At 38.2% G+C, this 13,913-nt stretch overlaps 2 protein-coding genes across 7 annotated transcripts in view; one reads left to right on the top strand and one right to left on the bottom strand.

Annotated features, from left to right (window-relative positions):
- Nucleotides 1-3: 3 nt before the first annotated feature.
- On the bottom strand, nt 4-3,218 carry LOC124074804 (transcription termination factor 1, mitochondrial). The gene is made up of 2 exons (XM_046418077.1): nt 3,093-3,218; nt 4-1,960 (listed from the first exon to the last, which is right to left on the bottom strand). Exon 2 carries the CDS (start codon nt 1,919-1,921, stop codon nt 761-763), a length of 1,161 nt encoding a protein of 386 aa, XP_046274033.1. The 5' UTR covers nt 1,922-1,960; nt 3,093-3,218; the 3' UTR covers nt 4-760.
- A 2,813-nt stretch (nt 3,219-6,031) lies between these two features.
- akap9 (A kinase (PRKA) anchor protein 9) overlaps nt 6,032-13,913 on the top strand; it is a 59,994-nt gene continuing 52,112 nt past the window's right edge. For all 6 annotated transcript variants that reach the window (XM_046417485.1, XM_046417483.1, XM_046417484.1 and 3 more), the window contains exon 1: nt 6,032-6,267. In XM_046417485.1, the coding sequence (XP_046273441.1) occupies nt 6,217-6,267 (51 nt within the window). In that variant the 5' untranslated portion in view covers nt 6,032-6,216. The remainder of the gene's footprint in view (nt 6,268-13,913) is intronic.

Raw genomic sequence — 13,913 nt, 5'->3', positions numbered from 1 at the left:
TCATTTTTTTTTTCATCTCACCTTTATTTCAAAATTGCATATTCACATAATTCCAACAGATCTCCTACATGCAATTGATATGTCTTTGACCAGGAAAAAATATTCTCAGAGCAATGTGCATATTAAGGGAAAGGAATTATTTGACAACTGTCAGTATTACAAAAATAACATTCTTTTCAATAAATAAGATAGGCCTTTAGTCCCGCACTGGGAAATTCACATTTACACACAAATAGCCAGACTTCAGAGCTAAAATTATCAGTCAATTAACTGATAAGGCTAACAATAGAAAATTAAGCGACTACGGGTTAATTATTAACACCACTGTTCAGTAAAAATGCCAGAAATGTCCTTCTCCATTGACTTTAGATGCTTGGATCAATTATTGGGTAAAAAAAAATCTGAAAGCGCACTTTGGGGAAAAACAACAATGTGATTTTTCACTTTTTCACCTGATGATTAACTAAGAAAAACATTGGTGGACTAAGTGATAATGAAATAATTGCTAATTATTGGAGCACTACCAAATATTGCATATAGGATATGACAAAAATATTACCCAATGTGCCCCAGGGATCAATAAATTATTATGATTCTGATTCTGACAAAACAGAGAGACACCAGAGAAGCCAGAAATCATATTCTAGACACTACATGAACAAATAAAATCTTGAAAAAAAAAAAAAGCCAAAACAAAACATGATCATCCTGAAATTAAGTTTAAGTATATTATGCTACATCATAATACAGACAGTAACATTCAGTTGCCTTGTGATGCAGCTAGTTTTTCTATCTTTGCAAGAAACCGCTTTCGGCTAGTATCCAACACACTGATGCCATTCTTCTGAAAGTCATACTTGACTTTCTGTAGCTCCTCTAGTCGTCCTGTGATGTTCTGCGTGCTGTAATCTAAAACCTTTGGCTTTTCCTGTATCTGCTTCATTGTTATTCCTCCTTTTAGGAGACAGTCCAGTTTGGAGTTCAGCGTGTCCTTCCCAAAGTACAAAATTGCCGGACAGTGGATGACCATTTTTTTTATGTCAGCTTCCTGACAGCCAAGTGACACCATCTTCTGTTGGAGACTTTTAAAATTGTTCTTCAGATATTCATTGGAAAGGTCCAAAATGGCTACCCCAGGCCCTTGTAGAAGAGCAAGCAGTTCTGAATCACTCAGTTTAAAAGAATCCCTCAGGAAATCAATGTTTTTCTTGACTCTCTTAGTGCTTCGGATGAGAATGTAAAGGTTTCTAGATAGGATGGTTTTAGCAAACTGCTCTGGATTATTTCCACCAAGTTCAGCACAGATGTTCTCCAGAAACTCCACCATCTGCCTGTTGAGCTCTAAACTATTGGAGAATGTCCGTGGTGCCGTTGTCAGCATCCGATGGAGGTTTTTGGTGTTCAGCCCCAGAGAGGTCAGAAAAGCTATGTTCTTCTCCAAATTCCCATTATCACTAGACCGAAAAAAAGATTCCGGTGAGCGATCTATAATCTTCACAATTTCTGCATCAGTCTCGAAGATTTTCTTCCAAAGATTCCAGCGCTGGCTCATGTGTTCAATCGATCGGGTAATAGCTCGGGGATAACGGGATATGACGCTGGCAATTACTTTGTGGTTGGCACCTTTGCTTCGCAGAAACTGAGCAAGACCTTGCTCATTAGTGAAGCTTTTACGAAGCACTGCAGGCTGACGCTGGCGTGCCATCTTTATATCAACTCCCATGATGTTCAGGTTTGCCAGCAGAGATTCGTTCTCTGTAATCACTGAAGCCTTTGCCTCATTTTTTTTGGTATCTGAACTCCAAAGCCTCCTAGGAGTGCAGGTTGATGTCACTTGTACTGGAATGATTCCAAAACTTCGCTGCAATGTCACTGGGCAATGGAGGCAGAGGAGAGCTCTCATTCCATATACTGCTGCCATTTTTAACAAGGAGAAAGGCTGCGCTGTATGTCAGAGGACCTTAAGAAGAAAAAATGAACATGTTATAGTTAGCTAAAGAACAACAGAGAAATCTAACAAAGAAACAAGAGTTATCATGGCCAATTGTTCGTTAATCATGTAAACATATTATTTATGTAATGGGTAATAATAAGGACATTTTTGGCACTATCACATAATTGTTAATGTTTCAGTGGTAGTATAAGAACTGAGATAAAAGTAGCAAGACCACACAATAAAAATGATCTATTATAAATAAAAGTCAAATTTACTTAAGTTAAAGCAGAGTAAGTATTATTAATTAAATGCTTCAAACATCAAAACTTTAAGGACTACTTATGCAGATCAGCCCGTGCTACTGTGTTATTTTGTAAATGGTACACAAATGTGTGCAATACTTACCCACAATCATCACCTTCCACCACTATACCGATATCCATAGCAGTATACTGTACAGTGTTTGTTTGTGGTGTAACAATTTCATTTGAACCATTTCATTTTGTTATTTAAACTACTTTAAAACTTTAATTTATAACTTTTTTTTTTTTAAACTGTTTTGCACACTTTGCACTCTATTCTGTTCTTGTGAGCTGCCATGACAAGTGAATTTCCCCACTGTGGGATCAATCAAGTTCAGATCAAGTTAATTTCTCTCTCGCTCTAACTTACTGGAATAAGTATTGTTATTAAAATGTTTGCAGCAATTTAACGGCTAAGGTTGAGCTAATTTAAGAGGTAACGAAGCATACTACTTTATTCACTGTGTTTGTATGTAAACGCTGAATCTGCACGTTAATAGTGACCTCAGCTGGCAGATAAATTTAATGGAGTGAAAAGAGACTTCAAAAAACAAGAAAAAGAGACGCATAAATTAAAAGTTGTCAAGTGAAATTCCTCATTCCTGTACTTAGGTTAACATGAACTGATTTGTCAGACCTTTATTCAACAACCTAACATGTACATGCGTTACTCGTTACAGACACCACGACTGAAATCAACGTGAATTGCGACTCTGTGGGCCACAGGGAAGTTCTCTCTCCCTCTCTCGGTCACTTTCAATATTCATTCATTCAAAGAATTCGCCCAAACAAACTGTTAGCCTACACTTTTTACCATGTACAATTCAAGTATTTAAATTAAATAAAATACATACCATAAACCGCTGACAAAATCTGTGTGCAGCTGAGAAAATGGATGAGGAGCATTTTTTTTGACAGTTCTGCCTATGGACATATAGCGGAAACGTGAAACTTCAAAACTCTCGCGAGATTTGTCATCAACAACCGCCCTACCAGAAGAATAATGATACTTCGCACCATCTAGCGTTTCGGAGTTAAAATTGCATGTCTGTCTGCTTAAAACCACTAGATGGAAACAAAGGTCTTTCAATCAGGGGTTTCCGGGTTGTAACCATCATAAAATACACTCGTAGAAAAAACATTCATTAACGATACAATCAGAAATACTGAGGTGATTATCCTACATTGCTTACATGCTTCCTACATTCCCCAGTTTTGAATTTTGATTGTTTTTGCCTCGTTTTATTATTGTCATGTAATTTTTTTAGCCATATTATTTGTACGTTTTGTCTCTATAGTTGATGACACAATTTTTCTGTTATATTTTATCTTAATTTAATGATATTTTTAAATAAAGGTTAAAAAACAACCCATTTATTACACCATTTATCGTTTGTATGTACAATTTGAATTGTTAAACTCAAAATTCACAGAAAAATGTCTGGGGCATGTTTCTGGGATTCTAGGCTTTTCCATCTGGTTTAGCTTAATGTTTTTAGTATAATTAGAACAAAATGTAAATTATATCTTCATGTGAGTTACAGGCATTAATATTTGATTCATGTCAGATATACAGCTGATGTTTTTTGTATGCCCATGGTGCGCCAAAGAGCATTTGCCATGTGGTGTGGCTCACAGTACTGAAAACCTACTGACCTATTGCTTCGTTTTACTGACGAGTCCCACCACTCATGAATATTTTAACACAGCACAGTGATATCTTCATTAGGAAAATAAGCTTTCACCCCCTCTGCTTTCAGACTGAAGTGGGTATGATGTTTAAGTGAAAACAGCTTCCCTCAGGAGTTTCGATTTTATTTTGTTCCAGCCATCAACAAGGGCACAGATTCTTTTTGATCACCACAGTTCATTTCTTCTTTTCTCACAATGTCCAAAGCACTTTTTTTTCTTATATTTGCATAATTATGTGGTATGGACCAACACCTCTGACCTATATGTTTCTGCCTGTTTCAGTCATATTTAGTATAAGACAAATGTTGATGGAAGAAAAGTGGGAGAGACAAGAAAGAAGACTGCATCAAATTAGGATTTACAGTATCATACAGACTATATAGACTGGATTAGTTAGAGACAGATATATCTAATCAAATGGCAGCTGAGTGTATCTCCTTGTTCTGTGCCATGCTCATGTTAAAATGTCTTTGTAACCATCGTTAATCAATATAATTTTCATTTCCACGTGCCCGCTTTCTACTTTCTTACCTCATGCATGAATGTGTCTACTGTCATGTGTTTAACAGGGAATTCTGTCCAGATCCATTTGTTGTGTTCTGCTTGTTAAAGTTGCTTGGGTAACTGCTGATACAGGACTCCTTTGGTGAATCAATAATTTAAAAACTGGTGAAACTTTCAAGCGCTGAGTGGTTCCTGTAGCTGAACAAACACTGGGTGTTCGCAGGTGGGATCAAATTGGTAAGAATGTCCAAAAGAAGATGGGTGGAATTCAAAATTTGCCAGACTATAAGCTGCTCAGCTCCTGTCAGCAGAAGGCACAGAGCATCGTCACCTGCTGCAGCTGGTATGTTTTAAATGTTTCTAAGAATCAGGAGAAACTGCTAAAAAATTTTGGTAGTTTAATTTACAGATGTTTTTACATTAGCACTAAGACTTGAAGATGGGTTATCAGGGGTTACGCTGAGGGGAATTTGAACTTAATAATGTAATAACAATATTTATTTGATTGTATAGTTAAAACAAACAATAAATCAAATATGACAATAGCAGCATCTCTAAAATCATGGCTGTGGGCCCTTTTTTGAGTGCTTTCACATCTCTGAATTGCAGATCCACATCTCAGGTTTGTTCAGCTGTTGATGTTCTTATTACTTCTGTGTTTTGCAAGCTACAGTTTATCCTGAAAATAGTGCAGAGCAGATTTCCAAATGGACAATTACCTGTTAATGACATAAAAACTATTTGTGAACTAAAGACCAACTTCACATAAAGTCTGTAAGTTAAATATTGTCCATTTTGTTCCTTATCACTTAGATCTGTTCTAGAAACTGATGCCAGTCTCTCACATTACCTACAGTCCCATTATGCTAAGAGAGCTCAAATGTTTCCTGTTCAAACAAGTAATATATGACTCTTGTTTGAAATGTGCTCAGAATCGCCATCAAGCGGTGATGGCTGAAACCTTTATTGGCAGGGGGCACACACTGTTTTGAAATTAAAATATTTGGTGTTAAAAAAGACCTCTCAACTGGGATGGGATGGTTCTGGAAACCTTTCCTCCGGTTACCATAGAAACTGAGCAGACATTTTAAGCAAGATTCAGACTGAATATAACACAGTGGAATTTATGACATTATGAAAATATCAAATATGCTGGTTTTATTGTGAATGATTGCAGTGCATTATGATGTGAAAGGATATCGGCCATGTCTGTCTGCAAATTCATTCAAAATAAAAAGTAAATACAAGAAATAATAAAGCTGCGTGGTTTGTTTGAAACAATCCACAATTGATTGATCAACATGGTGCAGTGATGGAAGTGTATTTATTAGAATTGCAAAGTCCTGTGCTTAAATAGAGTTTTGAGAAACATGTAGCCCCCTTTGATATCACTTTATACTTCCACTCCAGAGACTTAATGAATTAATAGACAGCAATCCAGTAAGTGATAAACGTAACACTTTATATCTGTAGTTCTGTGGGCTGAACGTTTGGAAATACGGTATTACGATATTCTTGACAGCACTGAAGGCAACACTAGTGGAATGTGAGGGGCGTGGCTGTGAAGGCACCTATAGACGTCATCATTTTTGGGTCTCATGTTTACGTGGAAAACATGGCGGCGGACTACCAACACGGAGACAGCACTTTGTAGTTACGAGTGGACGTGTGACAGCGAGCTAGGAGACAGACGAGACATATTTAACCATTATTTTTTTAGATTTTTCCTGCTGATATTTCGCATGAAGCAGTTTCCTTCTTGTTTTAGCCACAGGTACCGCGATGATGGAAGACGAGGAGAGGCAAAAAAAGCTGGAGGCCGGCAAAGCAAAGGTAGGATTCTCAGTTTTTGGTATTAGCATAAGTCACCAACACTGCTATCATTGCTATAAAGAAGTAACTTAATGTTGTCGACAACTTGTTTTCTCATGGCCGGGTCTGTCAGCTGTTTTTTGGTTTCCCCCTCCCCTTCGTAGCCCGCTCTCAGCTGTCAGTCCCAGCAAACATGCGCCCTGCTCTGACAGCCGGGGGTTGGCTTGCCGGGGTGTTAGCATAGCTGCTGCTAGCCAGAGACTCCTTTGTCATGCTTTATGTCTAACGTTACTCCAGCATTTCAGTCTGTTTTATTGAAACTAGCGTGTAGGATGGTGCACGCAATACTAATTTAATAAGCTACAAGTCAAGCCGTCACATCGTTATCAAAGGCTTATAAACGCCACCTGAACTGAGGCTGACAGGCTGGTGTAACAGGATTTACAGGACGCATCCCCATTAGCTAGAGCAAACAGAGCCCCACATGCTAGACTTGCGCTGCGTTGGTTTTTATCACAACCCTCACCCATCCAGTAATTTATGTAGAACAATGTTACTCCTAAGAAGGAAAAAGCTGGACTTAACTTAGGCTTGTAAACCTTGATTGATATAATATTTTGTTATTATTATTATTAAATTTGTCACAAACATAAACCTTGTTTCATGTGATAAATGGCAATGAAATGAAGAGTAGACTGCACTGTCTGAGCTATGCTTGCTAATTCCTTATAGTTTTGACAGTTGAGGTATTGTATAACCATGCAGCAGTTCTACTGATGTGGGTTGTCGTTGATATTTTGATGTTTGTATAGATTTTAACAGGATAATAAGTTATCAGTTGATGCTGATCAGATCACAGTGTGACTTGCTGACCTATATTTTGTGCATCAAGTAGCTAATGCAGAGTATGATAAGAACTAGGGTAGGTGACAGTTTTTTTCATTATTGATTAAACTGCTGATTATGTATTTTAATTTATTATTGTTTAGTCTTTAAAGCCCAAAATCCAGAGACCCTTCAAAATAGATCGTTATTAGTCAAAAAAAATTCTCGAAGGACTAATCCATTGATGGACTAATTGTTAAAGCTCTAATAATAACCCATCCTAGAATGACCCGCCCAATTAAGAGAGGAATTAAATCAAATAAAATGATGGCAATTATTTTAGTGGTTGTAGAATCAATCTTGACAGGTTCATCTCAACACAGAAGTCACAGCAACAATTGTTCATTACCATCAATCACACATCATTGTTATAACTGTTCATCACTTTTAAATTTGCAGTTTTTGTCCAGCTGTGGTAAACTCCAAGTAAAGTTCTTGAATTTCCCTTGGAAAATAAGTATCAAACAAGTATCTGTCTATCTATCTATCTATCTAAAAGTTGTGGCTAAGAATAAGAATAAATTATGTCATTCAGGAACTCCGCAGAGAAACACCTAATGCACCGTGTTTGGTGTGTCCCTTGGTCGCTCCAGGTTTCTTATTGGAAGTGGTGCTCTGCCTTTTAGGTTAGCACAGTGGGAGAGATGATGAGAAAGACCATCTCTGTGGTTTTGGCTTTGGCATTTTGGTGTATAAAAGGCCCCTCTGTACTGCAGGAGGATTTGCCTGCTGCTTTTTTTTTTTTTTTTTTTTTTTTTTTTTAAAAAACACAGTACCGTGTCACCATGACCTCACATGCAGGGGAGAAACTTCACAAGACATCTCACTGAATAGCACATTGATAATGGTTAGCATGGATATCCAGGACACTATTATTTGTTCTAATAGCCTCGCAGACTCAGACAGAATCTTGTAAGCTCAGATTGAGTTCAAGCTGATATATGTCAGAGTCAATCAGCAAGCTATCTGAGTGTTTAGATGATGATGATGATGGTCACCCGCTGCCTTTCTAAACTTACAAACCGTAAGACATTTTCTTTAAACTAGTTGATTTAGATATAAAACAAATAATGAGTCTGCATCTTTGTGGTCTACCTTTTGCCTGACAGTTTAATCATAAAATTATTTGGGTGATGGTTTAGAAGAGGTATGACGTTGTCAGGAGAGCTGCTGTGATTTCACAGTTTGAAAATCAAAGACCTGTGACAGTTACTGGCTAATGTGTTTCATGTTGTCTGAGTGAAATGAGCTGTCAGTTATCTATTGTATAGCATGTTTGAAATGATGTCTGTCCAAAGCAAGTGCCTATTGAGTCATACCAGACAATGAGCAAAGTGTAAATTGTGGGCTGGTGTTGCCAGGCTATTGTTCTAAACCATTAGCTGCAGATGTGTTGTTGTCTCACTTTTCTCTTTGGCAAAATGGACCATATTGACAAGTGCATTAGAAGCAGTATGCAGTTATTTGTGCAAGACTTTGGCTCAGCTCTCCAATTACATGATAGATGAGAATTTCATTTTTTGAGAATCTGTAGTTGAAAAGCACTACAGTTCAGTTCTCAAGATGGTGTAAATATTTTGTATTTGGTTAAAGAGAGACTCAGAGACCCAGATATGGCACCTTTTTCCAATCACCAGGGTGGAAATCTGTGGCTTAAATTTATCTTCTTCATTAATTTCTGAACCTAAATTCTGCAGATGTTTCAGCAAGTGCTTTGTAAAGTCACCTTATTGTGGCTCTAACAAGAAGAGATTATGTAAAATACCTATGTGGTCCAGTGCAACAAGAATAAAAAAAAAAAACAGACAGATGTTCTATTTGAATGTGTTAACTCCCTTTTAATTTTTTTGTGTCTGTGGATCGGTCCCCCTCTGCCGTTCTATTACAGTATGTTGAGCAGCGCTGATCTCTAATGAAACTTCAGGGAACGGCATGTGCCAGCCCATTTGCTGTTCCAGCATTTTCCAAATTATTCTGATTGGCACAGAGGGAGGACACTGCAATGTTTTTTTTGTTTGTGTTTTTTTTTAATTTGACCCAAGGGATACACACACTTTTCATTCAGGATGGTTTAATTATTTGTTTCTCTGATGTACCTACTGTTCACTGATTAAAAATAAATTAGTAACTTCACTAGCTTCTGCCGTTTTGATTGGTGGGGTTAATGTTTGTACTTTGTACCCGTGGGAAGATTGGTATCATTCTGCAAAACAAGGCATCATCAGGACCGTGAATAATGTGATACACAGTGCCATGGATTTGTGATGCTATAAAGCTGCCTTATTGTCATTCTCTGCAAACAAAATTGCAATATATCATAGTCTTAAACAAAGTTGTAATAGCAGTAATGATATATTTAGCCCGCTTTGGAGAGACCATTTCCTGAGCTATGTATATCACAGCGAGTTTCAGTAGTGCCTCCATTGACAATTGCAAGTAGGTTTTCAGGTTCAGATAGCCAGAAGGTCAGTGTCACTGTCAAGTGGCATTGGAGGTTTTCAGGACAGCAAAGTTACAAGTTGATCTACTTAGCTTAGGCTTGAATTGTTAATCCTTTAGGTGACTAATCAAGAACGTGCCCCGCACAGCTCCGTGGGATGAATAGGCGTTGACCTCCATGTTTCATAAGTTTTACTTTTATGCTGCAGTCTTTATCATTCTTTAATGTTTGAATACACAACACTGAATACTTTTGAAGCTTTAGTAATGTATTTTTGCTTGAAATGGGATTGCCATTAATTGAATGTGATAGTATAACAGCTATCCATTTTTAATTAGCTGCAGCCTAACTTTCTGTGCATTACTAGAAATGTTTGTTATTACTTCCCCTCTTTTGATATTTACAAAACTGCCTATTTCTCTTGAGGCAAAAGCACAGCAGCCAGCATCTCGCAGAAATGCACTAAAAGCAGGAGAGCATAGATGCAATCTGAAGCTGCTGCTGAGCACCAAAACTGATAACTAGTGTTTAGACTCCATACAATGCAAGAGGCTGTTTGGCTTTCACTGTCGATATATGAGAAATTTCAGACAGGAGCTCATATCCATATGCTCAAAATATCTCATTCATCGCAGCTTTAGTGCCAATAGTGGAGTACCTGTGGGTTAGATTCAAACCTGTGACTTGCACTTCAGCTGACCAAAGTCCAGCATGAAGTTGAAGTTATTGTTCCTGGAACTGGATAAGTTCTAATAGAAAAATAGGGGAAGGGAGACTGTGGCAGCTGTCATTAGGAGGAGAATGCACCTCATTCTCAGTAGAGGTTTTAAGGACATTTGATTGTGGCTTTGATTTGTTGAGGCAAGTTAGGTCATGAAAAACAGTACTGCTTGAGAGAGATTAAAGCGTGCTTTGTTGGTCCACAGATTAAGCTGAGCCAAATTTCATTGTTCACTGGCAACATGTACATGCTGAGAATCACTGAAATGACTACTGTCATTCAAAATAGTCTTACCTGTGTGAAAAAACCTCAGGGCAGGAGTCATTTTTTGCCATACAGGCCAGCTTGTATTGTCTGTGAGGTGCGTATGTACATATATATAAGTAATAGCCAATCCTGCATTTGGAGCTTCTTAAACTCCATCCGATGCACTAATCATAAACCGGGTGGGGCAGAGGTGGCTTTAGTTGCTTTCTTTTCAAGGCTGTTAGCTGGTGTTGATTGCTAACTTGTCTAACACACAGGATTTGTTGCCTGTAGTAATTTGCTGTTAACTAACGAGTCCCTCTTATTTCTCTCTTATACATCCTCGATTGTTTTCCTTCTGCTTTAACCCCTCCCACCTTAGATTCAAGCAGAGGCGGCAAGGAAGGAGAGAGGAGACGAGGCAACAGGCATTAAACAAAAATAAGACATGCATGCTTTGAGGCTGTCATTTTAGAGTGATTTCAGTTAAATATGACATGTGGCACAAATCCATTACTACGTCCATTTATGTTATAGCCTGCGGCTACATTTTGTGATCTCTGTCAGATGAGCACAACAGCATTCATGACTGCTTATGTTTAACTTTAACTTTTGAATTCAGTTGGGATCATGGCGTAATGTGACATAAATAATATCAAGATAAACAAATAGTGAAGGGCAGAAAGCTCGATTGTGCATTGGTTCTTCTTCATCTTAAATAACATATACAACTCATGAATAGAAAGGAAACTTTTGCAGAGTACGGCTCCCGCCATGGTTTGTGTACTCCAGCTGTGTGTTGCATATTTTATTATGTCACAGGTCCAAAAGAAGACACCTGTGCATCCTCACTTGCAGCTCCTCTGGCAAGCCTCCTCTTTCCTCCAAACCCATTTTATGAATTGTGACATCTTTCAAGATGTATGTTGTGATCAGTTTCTGGATCACAGGCTTAGAAGGGAGGAGATGAGGAGGAACAAAACAGAGAATTGAGAAGAGCCAAATGTTGCTGGCACTCTCATTGACACATGACATCTGAGGCTGTGAGCTTCCTCCTGCCAGGTTCCACTGCACTGCTGTGTACCAGTACTGCTTTGGTATTTTTAGCACTGTGTCTCACAGGCATCAGACAGACCACAGAAAACCACTTTGTTATTTATTTGAGGACACATTTTGTAAGTAATACTTGTAAACAGTAATATCATGCGTCACATGTACTAAACTATTTCTTCAGCTTGTGGTAAAGCACTTTTAATGGACTCATTCAGTATTTTTCTTAAGGCACAAAATTCATGATCTTCTGAGAAAACTTTTCATACATCATCAGATTTGCTGGGAAGTTACTGATGTTGAACTGTATGTTTTGTACTTTTTTTAAGAAAAATCTATTAATTAAAGTTCCCCTCCAATCAAAACTTTTTCTTCATGCTCCTAACAGTTGAATATTTCACCTTCACTGGCTAGAACAATGTATGTGCAGAGAGGCACGAGAAAGTAGTTTTCATATACAGTGCTGTTCTTTGCACTCATTGAAAATCTAATTTTAAGAGGCAGGCCGACGAGAAAGACTTGTCCAAAATGCAGAATACACAAGTGTGAAAAGTGGAAACCTGTGGAATAGTAAATAAGGAGACATCTTATGTCCAGCAGTCAAACTTGAAATGAAAAGTATTTATCATATATTGTGGAATTTGTAATGAAAGATAATGAAGAGGTGCTATCTCAAAGACTTTTTCACGAAACTCCAATATTTTCATAGATGCCCATTGTTTCCAGCTTTGCACCCAGATTTATTAAAGGGATCTCAGGATAAACATAGAAAAATCTCTTATGTCAGAGAAATTAACAGAAATTTCATAAACTACATCATGTCATTGTCCAACCCTATTACAATTTCTACAAAATAACACAAATAAAACACTTAAATATATGAAAAGAAATAAATATATCCTCTCAGAACTGTGTGTTTTTGTATGCTCTGTCTTTTCCAATGACACCAGGCTGTAACTGATTTAGGTGATCTCAACAGCTGAAAAAAATGCATCACGATTTACTGGATGTTGCTGTTGCTGATGCTTTTAGTCAGCTACTATAAGGCATGGATGAAGGAAAAAAAAAAGCCCATGTAAAAAATATGCCTTTGTAAATGTTTTGAGACAGCAGATGGTGATACACCTACGTAGTCTCTGTTTTCCCAGATGGTGATGCAGCTACGCAGGCTTCAGTGCTCCATATGCTCAGCTAACGTTCTGCTCTGCCCAGCCAAATAGGGCAGCCCGCTATGATAAGCAGCTCAGTGAAAGACCAGGGTTCCCGAGACTTTTCCAAAACTCGCGGGTGATTTCTCCTGGCAGGTCTACTGCATATCACACACTACTGCCGGTGTGTTATTCTGATTCAGGCGGAAGTAAATCGCCTTGTTGCTGTTGTGTTGCCAGAATCTCTCTGTCTCTGTAGTCACCATCTTGAGGCTGACTTTCATTCATGCCTCAGTCTTTATGCGGTGGTATTTGATGGATAAGGCTCTTATGGAAACACAGATAAAAGGGTATATTTGGATGAGGGGTGGGTCGTTTGTGGAGGTGCACAGAGGCACAGTTCAGAAGCCCTTTGAGCCTTCAAGCTGTGTTGTAGGTGGAGGATGTGACCACAATGCCCACGACCAGCTTGGTCTTATATCAGCTTCGAATGTTTTGTTAGAGCATCGCCACACCAGACCTGTCAAAAAGCACTTCCCCTTTTTATCTGGAGGTCCTGCTACATGAGTGGTGCAATTTTTCCATCAAAAAGGGCAAGATTTCATTGAGATTTAGCAGTATCATTTAAACTCACTCGCTCAGTCACTGAGCTTTAAAGTTTATTTTTACCTGGAAAGTAGTAGTTTAGCCAAGTAATCTCAACCAGGGTCCAGGTACCAATAAATTTAGTAGCTTTATCACAGGGTTTTCAAACTTTATTAATTTATATTTTTTAATTTGCTACATCATGAGGTGCCAGTATCAAAAATATATTCAGGAAAATTTAATAGTAATAAAACATTTACCTGATGTCTGATATCATGCCCATAAACAGTTGGGCTCCTGGAAAAGCACAAAACAAAAACCACTATTCTCACCTGCATATTAACATGTGTTTTGAGCTATGATCTCTGTCATGGGAAACGTGGACAGGTGAGAAGGCATTAGCACGGTATCCTTGGCAACAGTCTGTCTGTGTCTGTAGCAATCCGTCCAGCAGCTGTGGTGTGACACCTGGTAGACCTCCTGTCTGCTCTGCTCAGCTGACATTGTCGTCTCTTTGCTGTCACCAGTGTGCTCACATGTAATGCATACCAGCCAACTGTCAAGGCTGTCTAAATGGTATCACCAAACACTT

Source organism: Scatophagus argus, chromosome 17 (genome assembly GCF_020382885.2).
Source record: "Scatophagus argus isolate fScaArg1 chromosome 17, fScaArg1.pri, whole genome shotgun sequence".
In the NCBI taxonomy this organism is placed as follows: Eukaryota; Metazoa; Chordata; class Actinopteri; family Scatophagidae; genus Scatophagus; species Scatophagus argus.
This window is presented reverse-complemented; position numbering and strand designations above follow the sequence as displayed.